Source organism: Mesocricetus auratus, unplaced genomic scaffold (genome assembly GCF_017639785.1).
Source record: "Mesocricetus auratus isolate SY011 unplaced genomic scaffold, BCM_Maur_2.0 Super-Scaffold_100714, whole genome shotgun sequence".
NCBI classification, from domain to species: domain Eukaryota; kingdom Metazoa; phylum Chordata; class Mammalia; order Rodentia; family Cricetidae; genus Mesocricetus; species Mesocricetus auratus.
Window position 1 is genome coordinate 4,915,765 of NW_024429270.1, and position 25,370 is coordinate 4,941,134.

General features: G+C 33.7%; 1 protein-coding gene across 5 annotated transcripts in view; it reads right to left on the reverse strand.

Annotated features, from left to right (window-relative positions):
* Cdh8 (cadherin 8) overlaps nt 1–25,370 on the reverse strand; it is a 390,092-nt gene that overhangs the window by 66,814 nt on the left and 297,908 nt on the right. For all 5 annotated transcript variants that reach the window (XM_040740772.1, XM_040740771.1, XM_040740770.1 and 2 more), the window contains exon 9: nt 8,605–8,726. In XM_040740772.1, the coding sequence (XP_040596706.1) occupies nt 8,605–8,726 (122 nt within the window). The remainder of the gene's footprint in view (nt 1–8,604; nt 8,727–25,370) is intronic.

Below are 25,370 nucleotides of genomic sequence, written 5' to 3' on the forward strand. Positions count from 1 at the left end.
TGAGGAATTTCAATGTCTCTGAGAAAACCGTTATCAAATACCTAACCCTTCCTCCCGTGTTTAATCTCACCTTCCTCATTTTTATTGACACCCTAGTGGCATGAAAAAAATATAGTTTGTGTTTCCTGAATGACACTTAGATATGTTGGGATTTTACTATCACTTTTGTACCCTGTGTACTTTTGCTGACACGATATATATCATATATTTTTGCGCCCCCAGAAATAATCAATATTAAAAACAAACCACTCCATCAGTTATAGAGCTTAAGAACCCGGAAGTAGTTAGCCTTCATTTATAGGTAAACTCCAGTTGTCTTATTAGATTTGACATCATAGTACCCATTTTAACTCTATCTTTTTTCCATGGTGAACTTATTAGCATGTTCTCTTATATGCCAATGCCTGCTTGTGCTGGGAAAAATTAATGCCCAAGCTGAACTGAGACCTCTAATTTATTCTTAAAAGGTAATGACTAGCAGGCAGCTCCTTCTCTTCAGTCATTAATTTTATCTATATCTTATAATACAAATTTGAAATATTTCATAATCAGAAATGAGTTATAGGGCCAAAATACCACATATAATCCATTTGGAAATTCATGTGCCTTCATAAATAAAAGTGGATTGCAAGTAAACAAAATATTCTTAAGTCAGCGTTCTTGAACTTTGTTTAAGTGTCCTTCAGCCTTATTTAATGACACACACAAAAATGCACAATTAAAACACACACACACACCAACACAACACAACCTCAAAGATCATTATGCAATAGCAAAAATTGGGTTTAGAAATATTCTTTTGGAAATACTATCATCTACTACTTCTGGTTCATAGAAATATGGAAGGCTTCTTGTTTTCCTCTGCAAGAAGGTGTTGTATCATATCACTTGAAGGCTACAGAACTGTGACCATTAAGATCTCCATCTTTTGAATATTCCTGGCTCCAGTTTGTACTCAGTTTAATGTTCTTAATGCAAAACCTAATCTTAAATCATGTTAGTGTCTAGAGTCAGTATTGCTTTTTTTAATATCATGTTCCTCCCATGTTTTTGAAAAACAAATGGAACAAGAATTTATGTGTGTTCATCTGACTTTCACCTTGTCTGAAATTCTTATCGAATAGTTAATAAGTTTAAAGCTATACAGCAAGAATTCACCTTAGATCTTTAAATACTATTACACTGGCTCTCATGATCATCATCCCAGCCTGATCAGGAACCATAATAAAAAGGATAGGACCTGCAGCAAAACCAGAGGTTCTACCAGATGCTGGACAAGCATTGGAAGATTAAACACTATGAATTTTTGTATGTATACCCAGGAAATTTGAAAAAATTCAAACAAACAAACAAACCCTAATCCACAAATTCATAAATTGATAATAAAAGAGGATGTGCGCCCTTCCTTCTTCATTCAAAAATATGATACTTATAAATGACCAGAGGAATAATTCAAACAATTAAAAGTAGCTTGCACTCTGTGGTAGTGACTTACTTAGGATACATTTCTACTGTACTTCTGCAAGCCACCTCAAAATATGTAATAATAACAAGAAAACATAACATTTATGATTTTAGGCTTTGAGACTTTTTAAGTATATACAGATTCTTTGTCCTTTTGTCTAAAGTGCTTTAGAATTTTTAATTTAAGGTGTTTTCCAAAATGTGGAATACTTGCATATTTAAAATGAGACATCTAAAGGATGGGACTCTGATTTATAAATGAAATTAATTTCTGTTTCATGCATACCTACATATGCAATTTGAAGATAATTTGATACAATTTTAGCCTGTCTCTTTTCTTACATGTTTTCCTTTTATATACAGTTCCAGGGAGTTATTCCAGGGGCTCCTATATGCCAAGCACATACTCTTCCATAGGCTATACTCCTGACTGCATTATGATTGTAACCTCTCCTCTAAGGTCAGTTGTAAAATTTTCTATGTAGGATGTAATACTTGAGAATAAAAATACTTGGATTTTTGAGAAGTCTGTATCTTGTATTTTTAAATTAGACATCCTCATCCCAAATTGCTATTTAATTTAAAAAAATATCATTGAACATTTAAATAAATAGTAACCCACCTGAAAGATAGAGGCAAGAAAATCTGTACTTCAAGGCTACTTCTGGCTAAATAATGAGTTCCAGGCTGACAAAGGATGCATGAAGGTTTGCCTGAAAACTAAGAACCATATTTATATGTGTTTATTGTTATATTAATACCTGCCTGCCTCATGTTGCCTAAGATATGAGAGTTTAAATTAACCCCCATTCCTTAAGAGTCACAAAATGGATTTCTTAAACATGACTGACATTTGTACTATTCTTACGTCATATATTCTATCATATTTTATTATATATGTTTTTAATTCTCTTAAAATCGTGCTCTGGAAGCCATACTCCTGTTAATAACCCACTTAACAAGGTTTTGCTGCATACATTTTCTCCATGTACCATTTTATGGATCCCATTAACTAACCATCTTTACTCTACCCAAAGTCAAGTGAAAAATAGTATTTTACGTATTCTGTTGAGGTCATCAATTTCCTATTATCTAAATCAACCATGCCTCCTGCTTGTGTATGCAGATAGATCAGGAAAGAGGACTTCCCTTAGAAGGGTTGAAATTCAATCCTCTGTAAAAACTGCTTCCTCGGTGTTACAAAACACCTTCTTTTTATTTGTTGCTTTATATTTATTAGAAAAATGACACCGAAAAATGAATGAACAAAATTACAAATTCATTCTTTCCTGTGTTTGTCAAAGGATAATAATCTTTACTTTTCTTATGAAGCTTTCTTTCTTTTTATCCAAAGTTTCATAAAGTGATTTTGAGTAAAGTGTGTTATTTTTCTGAGCAGTTGATATATGTTTTCCCCTTTGATTGTGTTTCTCATTTTTATTCAAAATCTTATTGTTCTCATGGCTAAGTTTCTAAGAGTTATTTTACATACTCACAATTTTCACAATTATTCTTCCTTGGGAAGTACAATGAGACTCTAGAAATTGTAATGGTTTTGGCACTTTCAGGAACTGAGTTTGAAACATTTCTGTAGCATCATGAAACCTTTACTTAGCATGTTGTGGGGCGTGACTTCAATACCAGCATAGAGGCAGGTGGAATTTTGACAGTTCCAGGCCAGCCTGGTCTCCAGTACAACATTCTGGGTCAGTTAGTTAGGCATTGTGAGGCATTGTGAACCACTGTCTTAGACAAAAAGAAAGAAAACAAAACCCCCAATCTTCTGCAGTCTTGGCTTCCATAATTTGTAGTGGTTGCAAATGTCAAACTCTTCAACCAATAATGTCTATGACCTACTAAATTATTGTATGTATTATTTTCCATCTGCTTTAAACAGCTTTGATTGCTTCTGTCTCTATTGTCAAGACCTAAGGCAAAAGGAATAACTAATATGATTGGCACTCACAGCCTCCTAAAGACTCTTTTCTCCTTATAATGTGTGTTTGCACTCACAAATACTGGTGCAAACTCTACTTAGACATGTACTCTAGATAAACTCTAGTACTTGCTTCCTATTCTCACCCACAGATGCCCTCGGTTTTCAAGGAGAGTTTTTGTTGAGACTTGTGTACTGGCTTCATGCCTAGTCTTATCTCATTTTTTAGTTTCACTTTAAACAAAAACAAATGTAAAAAAAATAAAGACAAGTATCGGGCAATACTTTAGAATCCTGCAGTGTCGATGTTCTCCTCCATTACCTGTGTTAATTTTCTGTTTCTTTCTAACTGAAAAATCTTAGATAATGTGATTCATCAAATTTATTCTGTTTACAATGTGTTCCCTATTAGGCTTCATGACAATGCTTCTACCCTTTCATATTATTTTCCCAAATGATGTTGCAATGATTGGTGCATCATAGATGCATAATTAATATTATTCAATACATAAATGAAGAAGAGGTTAGCAGGTATACTGCCTGTCTGAGAATAAAGCAAATATTTCTGCAATAATATGTGAGAAATTAACTTCTGAAATATGTCTTATAACTAGAGGAAATCAATTAAAACATAATTCTAAAATACCATTATGATTCTTTATATAATAACTATGCTACATATCACCCAGAAGTGTGGGTGACTATGTTTAGGTGAGCTGTGATAATTCTATAATAAATGCTAAATGGCTAAATTGTTGCCAGAGACAGATGAAATTTGTGAGTTAAAGTCTTTGGATTTTGTTTTGTTTTTCTTATAAACCTAACCTAATGGCTTGGTCCTAAACAACAGGTCTCTGTTAGTACAAATGTCTATGAACATCAAATTATAATTCATTACATTCATTTGTGAAGACAAGACAAACTGTTTCAAGAAGGAATGAAAATCTTAAACCACATGTTGTTTGAGTATTTCAAATACTAAACAGGGAACCTTGAAGAATGTCAAAAATGAATAACTGTTTAGTCCCTGAGCTGAGGAGCTATGGGGAGTATTTTGCTATTTAATCTCTATATAACAAGCAACGGATTAGCATTTGATTTTAAAAATACTAGGAAAATCCAGTCAAGGAAATAGGATGAAGAACCCAGTTTTAGAAACTCTCTGGCCAACTGTGACTGGTGGTCTATGTTGCTTTCTCATATTTGGTTCTGAATGTAGAGTTGTTCAGCACACTTAAGAAAGACATTAATCTCTGCACATTTGGTACCTGTTCCTTCACCTATCCTGCAGGATCCTCATTGTCTTCAGAAAGTATCTGAAACTTAGACAAATGTTTTCTGTCCCTGTGGAAATTATTTTAAAACCTAAGTACTTTTCTTGATGCATTTTTATCACTTAAGGTCCATTTAGCTTCTTTCTGTGCTGGGTATTTAAAAGAATTTCTTGAAAATCTGTAAGTTTTAAATTAATGTACATGTAGCAGAATGAAAATTCTATGTTGATAAAAGTCTGGTCCTTAGACATTGTATGCCACTACATGTCTCATGCTGGGACACACTTGCTACTCCCTAATTACTAACATTAAGCATCCTCTCAATAAGAAGTATGAGCTATCAGAATTATCAGACATCCTTTTAAATGCAATTCACATTCCCAGTTTTATCCCAGGCCATCAGTCAGGCCTAAGGGAAGAGATCTTTTCTATGTATCCCATGAAACTGACAGCCAATTATTTGGTACATGACCAAAATCAGACCCTGACTGGCTCCAGATGTAAACCACTTGAGATCATGTGATATAAGATAACTTACCTATATATTTTAGATATGGTGTTAAAGGAGAATACGCAGTGATCCAAAATATTACATTAGCATTTAGCTATTTAGCAGGGCCATTAAAAAGAGTATCCTAAAACAAAGGATTTGGGTTGATTTTCTGAGACAGACAGTGACTTCTGCTTCCCTGTAACAGTGATGGTTGCTCTCTCAAAGAACTCCATTTATGAACTCTGCCTTGTGCTCCACAATTTTAAGAAGGTCATAGAAGCAGGTATGATTCATTATGGGTCTTCCAAGGCATAGTTATACCTCTTTTTAAAAGATGCATCATGAAGTGGAACAGATTATCCAGACATAGCAAACGTTCCTGTCTCTTTGCCTTTTTTTAGCCTGCTTGTGTGTAGAGAAATCAAATACTGTTGAAACCAGTGTGTTGAAGTAGATTCTCTATCTCTATATTGACACTAGACTCCGTTTGTGTGAGGTACTTTAAATTGTTTTGCATATGCCCTTCCAGCCCAGATACTGGATATCTCTAAGAGCTAGCCCTGGAGAATTACTAAATTTCTTCAGGTGAAAAAGTCCACAGAAGCTGTTTCTCTATGCGCTTATCCTGATATGTGCACATAGACGCACAAGCCATTGAAAAATGACTTGCACCTTTCTGAGATTATTTTCCAGCAGATGTTAACTATTGAACAATACTAAGATATCTGTCAGTGATACATATTTTTCAAATGTTTACTTTTCATGATATTGTGATCATTAAGGATGAACGTTGTAATTCCAAAATGAGTTCGTCATTTGTGTGATATTATGAGAGATGGCTCAGCACATATTCTAGTTGAACATGAAAGTATAAGCTTAGGATTCCAACATTGGGTAGCTCAGACAGAATGGATTAAGAGTATGAGAACAATGTCAGTGACATTTTGAATAAAAGTCCATCCTGTGCTATGCATTGAGACATTATCTAAAAAAATTAAGGAAAAGAAAAATAAATGTATTTCAAACTTTGTAAGTGCACGATACATAGTTTACTAACAAATAGAGAGTTTTGGAAAATGTAAGGATTAGATACTCAGTCATTACCAGTTAGACAGGAATGATATAAAGAACCCTACATGAATTCTGGCTGACACAAAGGTTTCAGAGAGTCTGAGGAAGTTGTTCAAACAGTAGCAGATGCCTCTCCCAGTCTGATCTATGGTCCAAACCAATGCAAAACAAAGGTTTATCCCTTCAAGAAATAAAACTCCATGAATCAAGCTGAAAGCACATTCATTAGGGGACATATTGCAGTGACACACACACAGCAAACACATTTGTTCACAAATAAACCATTCATTGTGATTTGCAAAACTCATAAAATAATCATTTTTTTTTATTTTGATGTTGCCAAGAAGAGGTGAGGAAACAATGCATGTGTTTCTTTTTATTATTTTTTTTCTGAAGATAAGAACTGCAGAAAAAAATCATTAAATCCTTATAAACAATCAAATTCCACAGGGTAAAACTCCAGATTCCTAGAGATCCAAGCAGCATTCCTGTCGATATCACTATTGAGGCCAACGTGTGAAGTGTCAATGCCATTGACTCTGAACTTGTGTGATGAGTTCTGCATGAGCAATGATGTTCTACTTAAATTCTAATGCATTTTACAGATTCTGCATGATATATAAATGCCTAGCTTAGATCTGTGGTGACTGTGTTATCCTACCAATTTTCTGGTCCATGTAGCAACCGTATCCTTGAACTCGACCTGGCATATTTTGATCACACTCTCTATGCTTAATTAATCTAGCACCCTGGATGAATAGTATCATTGATAATTGTTCATGTGGGTAATTACACACATGTATGCACACACACGCATGCACACACACACACACACAGAGTTATTTATTCTACCAATAAGGATCATAAATGGAAGATGCTTGAAAGGTATGATTCATGCTTGACAGTTCTAGGTGATGAAATTAAGAAGCAGGTCTAATTTTGGAATATGAAAATAAAACTGTTTTGATAAAAATACAGTGCCTAGTTACTTAAACATCTTGCCTTTTATTATGAGAACTTTAGATGTGCTGTGTGTGAAATGTGTGTATTTTTTGTTTTGTTTTGTTTTGCTTTGCTTTTTGGTACACTGGGGGTGAGTGGGAACCTAAGCTTTTAGATAAGCAAAAATAGTCTAGAAGAATTTGACCACTATTTTATGGGCAGGTTACCCTTCATTCCTTTACAATATCAAATAAAAGAATAGCACTAAAAAACTACAGTTCTATTCTTTTCTTTAGGACAAAAAATATGACTCTTGTCAGGTAAGCTTCTTGGCAAATAGTAAGTTTAATTCCTAACACCCACACGAGGCACAAGAATAGTTGGATTAACAACTCCAGTGTCATGCTGTCAGCTGCTGTTTATTTAAATTAAAATGTCACCATCCAGAAATAAATTAGGAAGTTGAAAAATGATAAATTTCTCAAACATACAGTACTTCAGCACCTTGTTAAAATGAATCTATTACATTTGTGATTTTGCAATACTTTACATAGGCTAGTTCCATTTTGACATTCAGAGCATAGCGATTTCTGTAGACTTTTTCCTTTAATTTTACCCTCTCTCCCCCACCCTCCCATCCTAGCATCCTAGTTTCTTCCCTCCCTCATTCCTTCCCTTCCTCCCTCCCTCCCTCCCTCCCTTCCTCCTTCTCTTCTGACCTCTGTCCCTCCCTCTCACCCTCTCTCTGATCCTCCCTTCCTTTCTCCCTCCCTCATTCCTTCCCTTCTTTCCTGTTTTTGTCTTTTCATCTTTTGTATCTTTCTGTCTACTCTACTTCATACTTTTAGTTGCTGCCCTTTATTTTCCTGTCTTCATTATCTCTATCTATGCAATATGAGTTCCACTATTATACATATAAATGCCTTATGGGCACTTCTGAAATTGGTGTCTATCTTATATTTACCTACATGCATAGAGATGTAAAAATCACTATCTAAAGCTTCCTGTAAACTACCTATTTTCTAGGGTCAACATTTAAGTGTTATTCTTTTAAATATAAAACAAAAATGCATGCCTCTCATGAACTATTTACTAGATTCTTGTCATTTGAAGGTTGAGTCGAGCTCCTACACTGTAAGACAATCCCCAGCCATCATCCATATCTCATGAATTTTAGACAATGATTTGGCTTTGAGATCATGGAGGAACAGATCAATCCACTTTTATGAACCAATTTTTCCATAATTAGGATGAGAATTAATATCTGAGAAAGACAAATACTCCCTTCTGTTCCCATTTTTATGAGTTTCATGCCTGCGACTTTGTAGATCAAACCAATGCAAATACACTAGTTATGCAGGTTAATTAAATACGAGACAGTTGTATACAAACATATTCAGCATTAACAACATGGAGATATTTACTTGGCCGGGTTTTCCATTTTCACATAAAAATGCCTCATATTCTGCTGCGAATTCAGGGGCGTTGTCATTGACATCCAGCACTTTAATAGCAACAGGCACTCGGGATATCTGGCTGTGGTTTCCTATGGGAAGGAAAAAACAGCATCAGCATTTAGGGTGTTTTCTTTGAACTTGTAACTCAACCTCTCTCTCTATGTCTAGTTCCACCTCCCTTCACTGGATGCTTTCCACATGGTGATTACAGAGTCTGCCCTGAAAGTATTAGGAAAGAACAGCAAGTGGATAACTACTTATAAGAAAAGAAAAAAAAAAGATAAAAAAATTAGTATGCTAAACACAATTTTCTAGAATTTACCTCACAAAGGAGCATATGTAAATAAACTAAGAGAGACTGTTTATGAAGTAAGCTTTATATTATTGATAAAAGCCATTATGTAAAGAAAAATCAATGTGCACAACAACAAAGATTTGTCTGTTCACTTCAGGGAGAAGAGTGCCCATTCTGAGCTCTTACTCATTTTTCTAAGCATGGATCTTTTAAGAGGATGCCTAAGAAGCCAGTTAAATCACTTGTCGAAAAGGGGTTCTCAGCAATCATGAAAAAGATAAAATTTGAAATGAACAGAACATATTTTGCAAACCTTGTGCTTCATTAAAATTAATCTAAGTATATTTGTTATAAGGCCAAAAGACCGAGTCATTTTAGTAGTGATATTTTCATAAATACTTTCATATACAAAACACTATAGTCTTCTGATGTTTCTAGGTCAATTCATATTGTAGAGAACCTAATATTTAATCTGTAGTCCTTAGGCCTCTAAAGTATATAATGCATATGTATATAGGTGTGAACACACACACACACACAACACACATACACACACACACACACACACAGTCTAGTTGGTTCTTATGTGTATTGCCGGGTTAGACAATGATTATTTTTTATGAGTAAAAAATGCAATGCAATTTGACTCTGACTGTACCATGTTCTAATCTTTGATCTGTTGTAAATTATACAGAATATAATGGAGAGGGTCAACTACTTATTTGCATTACTGTGGCACAGAATATTTATAAGCAAACAATGAGAAAAACATGTATAGGATTACATTTGATTTCAAACTCCTCCCTTTGACAATTAAGGAAAAAAAATCTCTAAAACCTTCAAATATTCATTATCATTTTTATATATAAAATGACTTCTAAAGCACATACAAAATAGCTACACTCATGCTACAAACTTACTATTGGTTCCTAACTAACCTTTAAAATTTGAATTTAACTAATTGGAAAGCATGTTCTAACATTAAAAATTGATTTGATGATGGATAGCTGACATTGACCTCATGGAATTACTCTCATTAAGTAATGGAACACAACTTTCTGAAAATCAAGATAATGCCTCCCAAGTTATACCCCATTAACTTTTTTTTTTATAGAGGAAGAACGTGGCTGTCTAGTTTTAATGGAATGCAAATTCTAGAAACAATATATAACACATGTCTCTAAGACAAGAAACTGACATTTCAAATTTTGTCTAGTCAACAAAACTCTGCAAAGGTTACATTTTAAATACAAAATGATTGTGTCCTTAAAGGCTTATATTGCTTTTGACCCTGACCATGAGCTTGTGCAATGTAGAAAGAATGGTGTTTTTAGCAAACAAACTTTAGAGCTCTAACATTGCCTCCTTTGCAGTTGTTTTGACTCATTTTTCTCTCCAGGGAAATTGAAAATCCAGAATTTAACATTTTACCGATGAAATTATTGTGAATCTTATAATGGAAGAAATATAGGTTATCATATAAGTACCTGACATATATCTAGGTATGTTCTAGCCTTTGCATTTTGTAATTTTCAGTATTACTAGTACTATGTATATTGTATTTGCTTAAAGAAAATAGTTTACATGGTCATAATACTAAAGTTTATTTGGTTTTTGTCTTTCAAGCATGAACCATTTTTATTGCAAAATACAGGGGGCATTATTATTTTCAGGGACCTAAAACTACAAAGTCTTCAAATGCTTACATATTTCTTGTACTTATCTTGAGTTTGAGCAATGTTTGGAGTTTGAATCCAGATATCACACTGAATCTATCTAATGAATTCTATAGGCACTATTATTTTCAGAATTACACTTGTTTTTTGTAACTGTAAAGTATTAGTAATTTATTTCACATTACATCAATAGAAACTGAGACAGCGCAAGGCACATTGACTCTAGAACCCACAAACCTCAACATGGACAGAATCCTTCATAGCTCAGGAACTCATGCTCTATCTGTCACCATATTTAATCTTCCCAATCAACTGCAAATTAAATATTATCTTGGAATGTGTGAATTGTGCAAAAGCACACAGGTGATAATTACACGGTTCAAATGAGAAACTTAGTGATTCCCTCTGCATTCTGTGTAGTAATGAGTCGATTCTCGGAAATGTGGAGGTCTATGGAGCACCCTATTGACAGTAGGCATTGACAACAGGAGCAAATTGAATATGGCCAATAAAGGAGTACAGCATGTTGATGTGCCATGCGTTAGCTGAGTAAATGGAAGACAATAATGGGAACTGTCAGTGCCACAACTTTTCAAACTCAGAATATTGGCCAATATCTGACAGGGGTGTGACAAGCACTAGATCAGAGCCAAGAAAAGGACTCTAGGGTCTCCCGGAGAGGAGAATTTTAACATCAAATTATTTCTCCCGTAATAAATAAGGGACAATAGCTGACACATTTACCTCTGAGATGTAAAAGTAAAGCACAATTTCCAAGCCATCCATACACTAGTATAATTCATAAATTAAGTATTTATAGAATATGTGTGTTAATAAATATTACATGGGCCAGAATGTTCATTTAAAGGTGGAGATATTTGGTCATACAAATACACAAGAAACTTGTAAAACACATGTGATCAAGCCTTATTCAAATGTAGGTCTATCACAGGTATCTTTTTTACATTTTTAACATTTTTCCCATTTTTTAATTTAAATTTACACATGCCACTTTCAGTTCCCTCTCTCTCCACTCCTCCCCCACTTCCCAATCCTCCCAATCCCTCACCCCAACTTCATCCTCAACTGAAGAGTGGATACAGAAAATGTGCTACATTTACACAATGGAGTACTACTCAGCAGAAAAAAAATTGAATCTTGAAATTTTCCGGCAAATGGATGGCACTAGAAGAAGCCATCCTGAGTGAGGTTACCCAGTCACAAAAAGACAAGCATGGTATGTTCTCACTCATATATGGATTTTAGACATGTAGCAGGGCATTGCCAGCCCACAATCCCACCATCAGAGAGTCTGGGGTGCAGGGAGGACCCTAAGAGAGATATGCATAGTAACCCAGGGAAGGGTTAGGGGATGTGATCTCCAGAATTGCACTTGTAATCTACAGCTGTCCCTGAGAAGTTGTATAATTTGACTTCATTATTTTATGGTTCTATTTTATCACTGAAAATCCCCCTTAATGAATTAACTATCTTTTTATCTTTTTTAACTTCGTGTATCTTAACAGCAAAATACTGTTTGCTATTTATTTTTAAAATACCAATTCAGTTTATTTCCTAACACAATTCTTTTGATGAATAATTACAGAGAATGTCTATTTAATAGTTTTTGTGTTCAATCTACTGATACAAATACTAAGTGTTCATCAAAGACTAGATAAACTGCTGTGTCAAGTAGTCAATAGCAAGTCTGTCACTGTAAAGCATAAAATGTGCAGAGAAAATCTATCTTAGTCCATGATCAGTGTCTTGATCTTTTACAGTGAAAAGCATGGTAAGGCATTGAGTCAGGCTCACTGACAATGTTTGCTAAATCCAAATCTACCAGTTTGGGTGGTTTGTAATTGCTATCTGCCCTTTGATGTTGCATGTGTACATTTTATATAAAAACACATATATACAGACCTTCTTCTTAGTACTTAATAATTTATTGTGCCATCTGGATTTTCAACACCCCCAGTTTGTGTGTGTGTGTGTGTGTGTGTGTGTGTGTGTGTGTGTGTTTGGTAGAAGCAAAGATCTTATACATCTTGGCCATAAGCTCTACTAAGTTACACCAGGATTTTCCTCCTTATTTATTATTTTTAGAATACTTTTTCTTAAAATAATAAATAAAGGAACAGATTAATTATTTCCACTGAATTGAAAAGTGACATTAATGCAGTAGACATACATGATAGCTAGGCTCCACTGTCTTATAGAAAAGGATGAGATTTCCATGTACTAAATAGATTCAATTCTTTTAGGCCATTGTCCTTTTTCTCTAATAAACCCTTTCTCATTCTAAGAATAAGTTCAAGCCTTGTCTCTTCTAAACAGATTAAGGTGTTATTCCATTGATACTAAGCCATTATACTTGAAGCAAAGAGACATTCTTTTTGTATTACAGGAATGCAGAGTTGAACAAAAGGATTCAATTTTTGTGGCAGATTTGTTGTTGTATTTTTGTTTGCTTACTTACTACTCACTTTTTGCTTATAAGATAATATATGAATAGCTTTTGACCTGTGTCTGCACCTGCATTTTAAGAGAAATGTCCTGTATCTCTTATGTCATACTTTCTTTCAAGGCCCATCAGAACGATTACATTCTGTAGAAAATATTTTTGAAGTCTACACTAATCATCACCATTATTGTCACCATCTTATCTCCTATCTTTCTACTGAACTCACAACAGGAGATAAACTGTGTCAACCCCTCAACTTACTGTCTAATAGTCTAAGAGTGTTAACACTTATGATTAGATTTAAGGCATAGTGAAGAAATTTGAAATGATCTCATCCTGTATTCTAAAGTCATAACAATTGGAAAGAATTTTATTCCTGATGTGATAGTGTCAGGAATTAGATTGGGGCCTGACCTTTTCTTTTTAAAGCCACACCATTTGATCCAATGTATTTTCTCTTCCTGAACTAGAGGGTATTTGGAATTATTTATATTAGTGACACTAATAAACATACTTCACTTCTATCATAGAAAGCAGTGAATAGAAATTAATTTAATTGAATATATTTTGAATCAATTTTTTAAATTATCGTACAAAATTACTTTAGGATATGTAAAAATACTGGAACCCTTTTATGAGAATTTTGTTAACATATTTGTTTATTCATTTATTTACTGTTCATTGCTCTATTTATCTATTCAATATTGTATTATCTGTGTATTTCCACATACTGAGGCAAGTCATTGACAATCCACAGACTCAAAGTGTGATGTTTATAATTTTCTTAGTCCTATAAAATCATTACTTAGTCATGGACCTTGTAATTTACTGAAATAATCATCTATTCTTAGCCTTGCTTATAAAAAGGTAGGTAGTCGCTTTTGTTTAGAGTATGAAGCACATTTGAAAAAGTCCACAGTTCATTTTGTTACCCTGGAATTATAGTAACACCCAGGAGTAGATAAGTTGAGGAAAAACCAGGAAATCTTGTTGAATAAACTACTGAATATTAAATGTTTTTAAACTAGAATTTATTATTTAGAAGTACAATAAATCAGATGGAAACATAAAATGTAAATAAAACCAAATCAAAATATGATTAGTCCATATCCCCTAACTATCCCACAAATGTTACCTTCATACAGTCTAGATAATTGCACATTATTTAATTTACAACTGAGGGTTTTCAGCTATAATTTCACACTTAAGTATGAAAGATTCACTTATCTAAATTAATGAATTAATAAGATCTTAAATTTTAAAGATACTATAGAGTAATAAAATTAATTAGATATGCTTCTGAGGAAATTATTCATGTCCTTTGTGACTGGACCCAAAATGTTTGCCTTTCATCTAATACGTAAACATTAAATATAAAGATATTTTAATTAGAAACTTGATTAACATTCATTAAAGATTCATTTTCTAAACACAAGAGATGGGACAAAGAGGGCTGGAAGGAAAAGCCTTCTCCAGTGGCCACGAAAGTTAGACTACTTTGAAAAAGATGAAGAATTGAAGCAAAGACTGAAATGCTACCTTTCCTAAGCAATCTCTTCAGGTCTATCATTTACCTCACAGTGACTTTCTGTCATCTCTCTCTGTCACATAGCCTCATGAATTGACCATGAATTTTATATTTTCATAAACAAAGTTAATGGAATATTGCCAAACTGTTTAACTCTCATTACTAGGGAATTTGCTTTTGACTAGATCAATGAGCTGCTATGTTTGCAGGCATTGACTTAAATAAATATCCTTGCCTTTTTATACTATAAGAAGAAAAGTGGGGTCTACTAAAAAATTCTTGATCCTTCTACAAGTAGAAAAGTGGAGTCATTAACAGTAATTTATAGTCAAAACGGAAATGCAAAATAAGATTTTATAGTTGAACGGGTGATAAGAGCAGTAGTGGATATTCACAAAAGAAGAAAATGTAAGCAGAATATATGACAGAAAACAAAACAACTTGGGAAATTTAAAACAAAATTTCTCTAGATGAGAAGATCTTGGAACGCGATTTCAGAGCTAGGCTTAAACTCCTTAATGACTAAAGGTACAACAATTAGAAATATATTTTGCTTACACATGAAATAATCATTTTTAAATAACTAAAGATTGCTTACCAAACCACAGTTCCTGCTCAGTTAAAAAACCTAGTTAGAATGCAGTAAACTAATGGGCACTGTCAACATAGCCATGCATATGTAATATATTGAGATGTTTCTCAGTAGTTTATTACTATGCATGTTTTCTGTGTAAGACTACTAGTTTGGCATGAGGTTCAAACAGAGCCCTTGATTATACCAAGCACCTATTGAGACATTCCACCCCCAAAAAGCTGGTGATCACCAGAATTCCAGTAACATTTTATTGTGGTATTGTAAGAGAATAAGAGTAGGAATCACTGTGTTTCATCCATGAACTATAAAGCCAACCAACGTAGTACTTTCAAATCAAATTAGAGTACAGTTAAATGAGCCTTAGCATCTAAGGATCAAAACCTTTGGTCATAGCTTTTCTATTAACCCAGGAGTTTTCTCAGATGAAGAAACATTTTTTTCTTTCTCACTCAGTAAGCTGAAAACTATAATATGTTTGAAAATTACTTAAACTCTGAAGAAAATGACTTAAATGGCATATCAGGTGAGTCATAACTAACTTTTCTCTGATTTCACTGACTGCCAAAACCCATGATTTCAGCCTACACTCTTTTTATGTACCAAGTAGGAGGAAATGTTTGGGTCTCTTATTTGTTACATGTGCCTTTTTTAGGCTGTTTTAGGCTGTGAATAACAGAACCCTATGTATCAAAGTTACAGGACAACTACAAAGATAGATATATATCTATATATATCTATCTTTGTAGACAACTACATTATATATATATAAAATGAGTGATTTGAGGTGGGGCCTTTCCCTCAACCTATAGGGGTTTTGTTTTGTTTTGTTTTGATTTTTGGTCTAGGCTGAAGAAGAACAAACCTCAGAGAATTTCCTGTTTCTTCCCTGGTCAGAGCTTTGCAGGCTTTCAGAGGTAAGAAAAGAATGGTTGGCTTCATGTGCATTAAAATATGTACTTCAGTACTTAAGATTGTTCCTCAACTGCTCTTAACAACTAGACTATCTTTGAATATCCAACTTCATATTAATTAAAAGTAAATCTTTAAACATTAGCCTCTAAATTTAAGTGTCATGAAACAGAGTTTATATAGGATAAACTGTCACTAATGATCATCAAGTTTTTGCCCTCTGTATGTCTAGAACATTATCTACTTTTAATTCTTTAAATGCTTTTACAAATTTGTTTTCATTATTGGATATTCTGTGACTACAAATGTCTTTTGTGTTATGAATGCATGTGAATTTGCACGTCTGGTTGTTTGTCTGATATGAATTAATTAGTTTGTCACTTAATTTTGATGCTGAATTTGTTATTCAAAAGTATGGAGTCTTCTTTTTACATGTGTAAATGTATGCTTACATTTCACTTACACATCTCTCATTTCTCTGTATTACAAAAGGAAAGGAAATAAAATCATGTAATGGATTTGTTACAATCTTTATATTTCATATCTGCTAAGGCTTCTGCATAACATTTTCAGAATAAATTCCATTAATTTTTTATTCACAAATGTTCATATTTTCCTTATTTTATGATCATTGAAAACAATTAATTGAAGATACTTTACAGTGCAATTTTACTTTGGTTTCTTAGACATTAGAATGCTAATGAAGAGTCAGATGTTTCAGAAGACTGATGAATAGTTTTTTATCATTCAGTTTAAATACTCATTTAATCCCAGTTTTGAAAAGGATAATTCCAAACAATGCAAACACTAACAAATGCACTCACTGTATTAGGGAAAATATGAATGCTAGAAATGATACGTCAGAACTGAGTGATGTCATCTCCTTTATCTTTATAGAATTAATTTGAATACAGATGGGATAGGGAGAAAGAGAGGCAGAAGATAGAAAGAGCAAAGCCAGGTATGCAGATATATATATATATATATATATATATATACACATATATATATATATATATATAGTAGGTTTTGCTACCTTTTTGAATTTTTTTATTTTGGCATTCTTATTTACATATCAATCTCCCCATTTCCCTCGCCCTCCCATCCTCACATGCTCGCCCTCGACCCCCCCAACCCACACCCCACCCACTACCCAGGGATAGAGAGGCCCTGTAAGGGGGATCATCAAAGTCCTTCATATCATTTGGGGGAGGGCCCAGGCCTTCCTTCCATTATTTGGGCTGCAATAGTAAGTATCCCTCCATAGGGAATGGGCTCCCAAAGTCCATTTGTGCGCTAGGGATAAACACTGACTCGACTGTTAGAGGTCCCATAAACTGCTCTGGCCTCCTATCTGGCACCTATATTCACAGAGCTTTGTTTGGTCCAATGCTGGTTCACCAGTTTTACAACTAAGGTCTTCATGCTCTCTCTACATCAGGTCAACTGTGTCTGAGTGTTTCTCCAGCACAGCCTTGGCTCCTTTACACTCAATAATTTTGTATGTGAGTATTAAAATTTTCCCACTCTTTCAAATTTACAGGCTTATTTTTTTGTTCTTCTAGTCTTTAACAGTGCTGTATAAACACTCCAGTATATTTAAATTAGGTTTTCACTAGCAGAAAACCTCATCTTACCATAAGTAAGAAACATTTCAATATTTTGCTATTGTGATTGTGAAATATTGATAGTGTGATATTTTCTACATGTGTTTTATCAGATTTGAATCTCTTTGTTGTGTGGATCTCTTATTTTGAGCAAGAGATGAGCATGCAACTTTCTGTGTATCTATTAAAACTTATTTTTTGTTTTCTGAATATTTAATTTGCACTATTATGTTTTATAAATGTCATGATATGTACCTATATACTGTGACTCAAATATTACTTTGAGATATTAGTGATTGTGATTTCCTAATATGATACAATTCTGTGTAGTAAGCGAAGATGGTTAATTTCACTTTCTGCAACTATTTGTATACAGTTTTAAGATAAAGATTAGACTTGCATGACAAATAGGATAGAAAAGTTTTTTTTTTCAGATTTAATTTCCGTGTATTTGAGCACTGGGATGTATGTGTTAAGTGTTTGGAATGTAATGAATTTCACTATATATACATACATATATATATATGCACATATATGCTTAAAATTTTCTCATGGTAAATTTCAAAAATTATGCTTGTTTTGTTTTCAACATAGTGTATATCACAAGCATTTGGGAAATTATTGATATGCATGAGGCTATTATAATTATTCTAAACAAAAACTAGTTCATGGGTGTTTGGGTAATATGATTGCAGACCAATTGTACAAACACCATTTATATACTATTGAAAGTATGGTGGTAGTAGCATATATCACTTAAATTTTGCCAAAAGTTATATCTACTTCATTCATCAATGTCAACAAACAGCTGCTGGCTTTGTTAAATTTCAGTACTGTTCATGTGTTTCCCATCACATTGTTTTCTATTACATTTCTTTTGACTTTCCACAGATGTTTTTTATTTAAAAATGTATTTTTCATTTTACATACCAACCCCAGTTCTCCCTCCTTTCCCTTCTCCTGGGCGCTGCTCCCTTCCCACCTTCCATCCACTCCTCTGAGGGAGTAAAACCTTCACTTGTGGAGTCAACAAAGTTCCAGCAATGTTTTAATCTGTTTACTTTCTACTTCCATGAAATAGAGGCTTAGATAATTGATTTCCACAATTTATTCTTCCAAGATGTAGACACGTAAGTCTCCTTCCCCCTCAGATGATGTGTTAACTACATTCCACATCACTTTACCGTGTCACCTTTGTTCATCTCTAAATATCTTAATTAAGTTTTGTGAGTGTTTTTGTTGTTGTTTTTTAGTTTTTTGAGACCGTGTTTCTCTGTGGCTTTGGAGGATGTCCTGGAACTAACTTTTGTAGACCTCGCTGGTCATGAACTCACAGAGATTCATCTGCCTCTTCCTCCCCAGTGCTGGTATTAAAGGCGTGCTCCACCACGACCAGCCAACTTTTGTATTTTATTGTGTCAAAATTTATGGTTTAATGTACAATACCAAAGAATAACATTTTTCACTTTAATTTGTCTATGTGATGAAGATATCTATGCATGTGTCTATGCTATGCAGATGTCTCTGCATGTGTCTATGCTAAGATGTCTCAGCACACGTCTATGCTATGCAGATGTCTCTGCACCTGTCTATGCTATGAAGAATGCATGTCTTAGGAATGGTCTCTTGCATAATTTTAATTTCATATTTCACAATTTAACTAAGTAAGTATATTTATTATGACATTTTAATATTCTCTATCTCTAGTGTATTTATCTACATCTATCAGAACTCAAATCATGTAGAATTTGATTTTCCTTATTGTTCCCTTTGGTTCTTTCAATTCTTAACTGTGAATATGAAGTCAATAGTACTGTTCTGTTTCAGTGACTTTAGTTATTTATCTTTAGGAAACTTTACCTTGACATTTAGTAATGTTTCTTTTTCTCCAGTTGACAGCTTCACTACTTTTCTTTGTTTGAATTGGTATATGTTTTGTATTCCTTTTAATGTTTATATATTCTTATATTTAAAATCCATCTCTGAATAGAAGTGAGACTTGCATGTTGGTTGTCTTATAATATCTGATCTGACCATTATATTTCTCTTTCCTTAATGGTTTATAACTACTTCACTCCACTAAACATCATTTCAAGAAGTTCAACTAACAACTCTAAAGGAAAATAGCATCTCAACTACTGAAATAAAATGCAGTTAGCTAATAATTTTCTGTGTAAATAGGTTGTAATGAGGTACTGAGGAATAAAGCGAATTAATTCTATTCTGTTTAAATGGAACACAGAGGCAGAGTCTGTCTCTGGTCTTCTAGTTTATTATGATGAGCTTTCAGGGACAGCACACAGCCCCTGTATCAACACTTAGGTTCTAGACTGAGGAATGTTTCTGAATATTCTTTTTAAAATTTCAGTAGTGTCTCCTTTTGTTCAGACTCATTTCAAATACATCTAATTAAATAAAAATACCAACTAAATAAAAATTCATTCTTATCACAGTTAATGTTTATTACCAAGGTGACAAGATTGCTATCCTCCTATGAAAAGTCTCCTGGACATACCTGTAGAGGAGTTTCTGGATTGAATTAAATAAAACGTAAGGACCTGTTCTAGAGGTGAACCACCATTCCATGGGTTTTGATTGAACTGAATAAAATACAATGAGTAAGTAATGTTCCCTTACTGCTGATGCAATATGATCAGCTATCTCATGGACATTCTACCATTCTGTTCATAGTGAACTGTAGTTAAGCCACAAGCCAAAATGAAACCTATGTTTCTGGAAAAAAATCTAATTTGGTCTGACAGTTTGTCTACTAGTGGACGTGTGCAGCCTATTTATAATAACGATGACTGCTTGCATGGTTTCAGTGTAAATGTTTGCATTTCATATTGTGTTGTGATGTTCTAAGAAATTCTCCTTCAGTTTCTCTGTAATCCCTTTGCTGATTTACATCTGTTTCCCCTCCACTTTGGGACATTCTTTCCTGGAAGGAGGTAGTTCAGTAAGACAAGGGAAGTGTGGGAAACTTACAAGGCCCTATGGGTTCTAAAAGTTACAGGATTAAGCTCTTCCCCAACACTACATAAGTGACAATTGCTGAAGAGTTTCTCTCAGTCCAGCTGATGCCTGCCAATTACTCAGGAAGCTCCAGGGATGTAGCTTCCAGGTGTCATAACTCAACCTGGAGTGGGGTCTTTCATTGACAGAGATGCCTTCAAGTCATCGACGCTCCTGCCAGTATACACTCATTCATTGTCCTACAAAAGTAACCTCAGTAAACTCACAGTTAGCTATACTTGAGTTATTTCATTTTTTTGTGTTCCTTGTTTGGTTTGGTTTGTTCTTGGTCAATCCCAGGTCCCTATGCAAGATGATGAAAATTGTATACATTTCTTTCCACAAAAAGCTATAAAACAACTCCTATCTAATTTTTCTGAACAAGTAGTGTTCATTATTAAATTTATCCCCTTATCCTTTTATATGAATTGTATTCATATTTTCATTCTAGTAAAATAGTAATCATAGTGCACACAGATAGATAGATAGATAGGAAGAAAGAAATATGGATGATAGATAGAGCGATAGATAGATATATAAATAGACTGATTCCCCCAAAGAGTACATTTTGTATAAGACTTCAAACATTTATGTGCAGTGAAAGAGTGTTGGCAATACATTGGTTGTTTATAACAATTTGTTACACCCTTCATTTTTCCATGTCATTGTTATTATGTATGGTAATTCTACTTTTAATTTACATCTAATGCATGACAATCTGAAGGGAATAAACAGTGCTAAATTTAGGACTCATTTCAATGTGTTTTCCTTTCTCTATGTCTTCAATCCTTAAATAATAGCAGCTTACAAATATTACCTTTGTCTTCTAACTTTATAGTTGATCACAGCTAGAGACCTTGTCGGACATAAGCCAGCATCATTGTCATAAGGAAAACACATAATGTATCTGCTTCACCTTAGAGCATAAGTAGCTGATAATTTTCCTAAGAAAATGAAAGTGTCCTGTCCTTGTGGAGCAATTGGCAAAAGACCATTATAAAATAACTCTAATGCTTTGAGAATGTGGGAACACTGTGAGAAGTGCCTTACAAATCCAGAGGTCATTGTTAAGACTATGTTATATTTAGTTAATGCTCTAAAAGGCCAGATCTATCTCATGAGACTGCCCTTCCTCATTTCCTTCTTGAACTACAGTGAATTCTGTATTCCTGTGCCAGTGAACAAGATATATGTGGCATATTGACTTAAATAAACACACATAATTCAAGATAAATGATTAGAAGAGTTGGACAAGATAACTGCATTGCAAGCCACTACCTCAGTGACAAGTGCACAACAATAAAATGGAAACTGTTGATTTATTACCAGATGGTAATATCAAATGGATTGAATATATGTGGATGTAAACATAGATATATGTGCAGAGATATTTGTACACCAGTCTTTCCTCCAAGCCATCTGCTTATGTATATTAAAAAGAAGCCAAACTAGAATATTATATATCTTTACCATGCAATTTAAAGTGACATATGAAGTAAAATATGCAAAGCTATAACTAATGGGTAGTACTTTTTAATATACTTACAGTCAATAAAAAGTCTGCAGATGATGATACTATTTTGTTTAGAATGTTTGTCTTGATTTCTGCAATATTTTAGTTGTGTCTAAAATGAAAATGCTAGCTGCATATACTGCACCTAACTTATTGGAAAAGAGTTATTAAACTAAATTGGACCAGCACACCTATCCTGCAAGTTTGTGATGCAGCCCACCGAGAATCTGAGAGGAACACATCATACCTACATTGTTTGCAGACATTATGGGGATGACAAGAAACGGGTCATCATTCTTCAGTGTTATTTACAAAATAATTCCCAATAATACCACCTTCCCAAAACTGACATAGCTTTATTATCTTTTTCAGTTCTTAAAGATTGTGGTATGTCTGCACATGACCCACTAAATTCCTTATTTTCTAAAAGAAGAAAAGCATTCTTTTTCTTAATATAATTGCATAAAAATTAAAGTAAAAATATGCAAAGATATGTGTCCTGCCAGCAATAACAAGATGCTGTTGACTTCTGCAGTTTGGCTGTTGTGAATTGCATCCGTGGTGTATTCTTTTTTTGACATAGGTCGGCATAATTTGAGCAAAGTTTTGAATGAAATTATTAGAGTAAAGAACAATCAAATGTATCCACATAGGTGTCTTGTAAATGTTGGTGCTTGTCAGTTTTATGTAGAATTTTTTCCATGAGAGCTCCACAGCCAATCAATATAAATAAGTCACTTTGACTTGTTTTCTCTATGTCACTAAGCTATAGAAGAATTATACTGCAGGCTTAAGCTTTTTTCTACCCCCTTTCTGTAAGTATTTCTCTGATAAAACTGATGATATAATCCTACATGCCATGGAAATCTTTAAAAGTTGGCAATATATGAATAGCACATAAGAAATTTATCATTGTCACTATTGTGTTATTCATTGACAACCTGTTCACCAATTATGTTTTGTCTTCCATAGGAGTTCTACATGCAATTAAAATGACTATTTTCACACAGAAATGAATCTCCTCAAAATATTTTCTAAATTATGCTCATTTAATAAATATTTAATTTATATCTACCAGTAAATACAAACTCTAATAGGAATGAAAGATAACATGTAGAACTAGAAACAGCAAAAATGACTTTGAAGAATAGATTAGAGTTATAAACAAAGGAATGTCTTCCAAAAGTCCAACTAACTCATAGATGTGAATGCCACCTATTGCTGTGAGCTACCAAGCAACTTCAGCGTCATATTATAATTTGTCTCCTGTCCCTTGTTTTATTTTTGTTGAACTCTGAAGTTTCTTCCTTATTGACCCACTTTCCTCCAAGATACTTACACACTGATGTCCAATGCTAAGAGTACATGCTTCTCTTTAGACATTATTCCAAGAAACTTAAAATGTGCCACATGAACAGTCTTTAAAATGTAATTAGTATTTTACTGAACAAAGAAGGAAAGTATCAAACTTAAATAGAGCCCACATTTTGGATCACTAATTTTTGGCACAGTTTCTCAAGAGAAAAAAATAATCACTGTCCATAGAAGTAGGTTTCTGACCCCTGACATGTTGTCACAGCGAAGTAAAGCTACAGGAAATCAAAGGACATGTGGTAGGAAGGTAGGCTTAAATATTTGCTCCAATCTTTCAATAAAAGCAAGCATTGCTTTTGAAAATGACATTTTAATTACCAAATTTGAATTGGAAAGTCATATCTAAGGATTGACATAGTAGAAAAATATTATGGTCTTTCCATTACAATTATTTGCCACATTACAATGCCAGGTCAGTAGTCACAGTTACATAGTGTCTCTCCTATGAGTAGGCTGACCATTGATTAATATATGTCATTATTAACTTACTCTAAAACTCTGGTTGGTAAAGATGTGACCCCACAATTCACTTCCAAAAATAGAGCCCTCAAATTAAATGCAGCCAGTGAGTTCTCTGCATGACTTCTCATCCTTGATATTCATATTAACCTCTAATTAACTGCCTGAGTGCAACTCAGAATTTTGTAATTTCAAATATTGCCTATGCAGGTACTTTTTTCAGAAATATATGAGAATAACTTTTAATTTCTTTCACATAAGTCTTCATTATAATTTCTTCTCAGGAAATTGTTGGAATTTGTTCAACACTAAAAAGAATTAATTGCCTAATATATCAAAGCCATTAAACAAATCATTTCATCATCTGAATAACAATGAATATAGTTTTAGAGTAACTGAAAAAGCTCGCCAAGGAATTAATAAAAGAGCAAGATAATAATGATGGAAGTGCTGTCTGTGGTTATTATATATGTGTCCAAATTATAGATAACAAAACAAACATAAAGAGGATGTATGGTACTTTCCTAGAGTTACACAATTAATAAACACCCATGAAATCCTAGGATCAGAGCTCAAAGGTGCTCTCGCAGTGGTGTATTTCTCTAATTAAAAACTGATATGGACATAATAACAGTTGAATTGTAAAATTATACCATATCAAAAGGATTTTTCTTCTAGAAGTGTCTACAAGGAAAATACCATAATTTGTCACAAATATTTGATACAGTCTCTATCAAAAATAAAGGATGAGAGATATTTTAAACTAGGTAAAAGAAATATTAGAGTCTTCAAAACCATTTCCTTTAAGGAAACAATACTCAATCTATCTGTAAGAGATAAAACATCATATACTTGTCTGATATCGACCTGGAAGTTTCATCCTTGGGTGACATTCATAGTGCTACAAGGTGATACAAAAACTGTTGAAAAAGGAAATAACCTTTAGTCTTATTTGTCTTTGAATCCTTCAAGTTATGATTACAACCTGCATGGAAAGTATTGCCCACTAGTGCAATAGTGACACAAATGTTATAGGAATAACCAAATACTATCTGGTTATATTTAAAATGTGTTCTACAAGACAAAATCCATACCTTGCAGTTAACAGGGTCAAGAACCTGTGGTAAGATTGGTCTCATTCCCTAAGGGAGAAGCTGTTAATATTCTGCTAAAGGTACACAGGATTAAACTAACTTCTACCAACTTATAATTATACTCATAAGTCAGCCCATCTCTCAAGCCACATCAGAGTAACTTCTTTTTGCTGAAGGTGGTGATTGACACAGTGCTAAAAACTT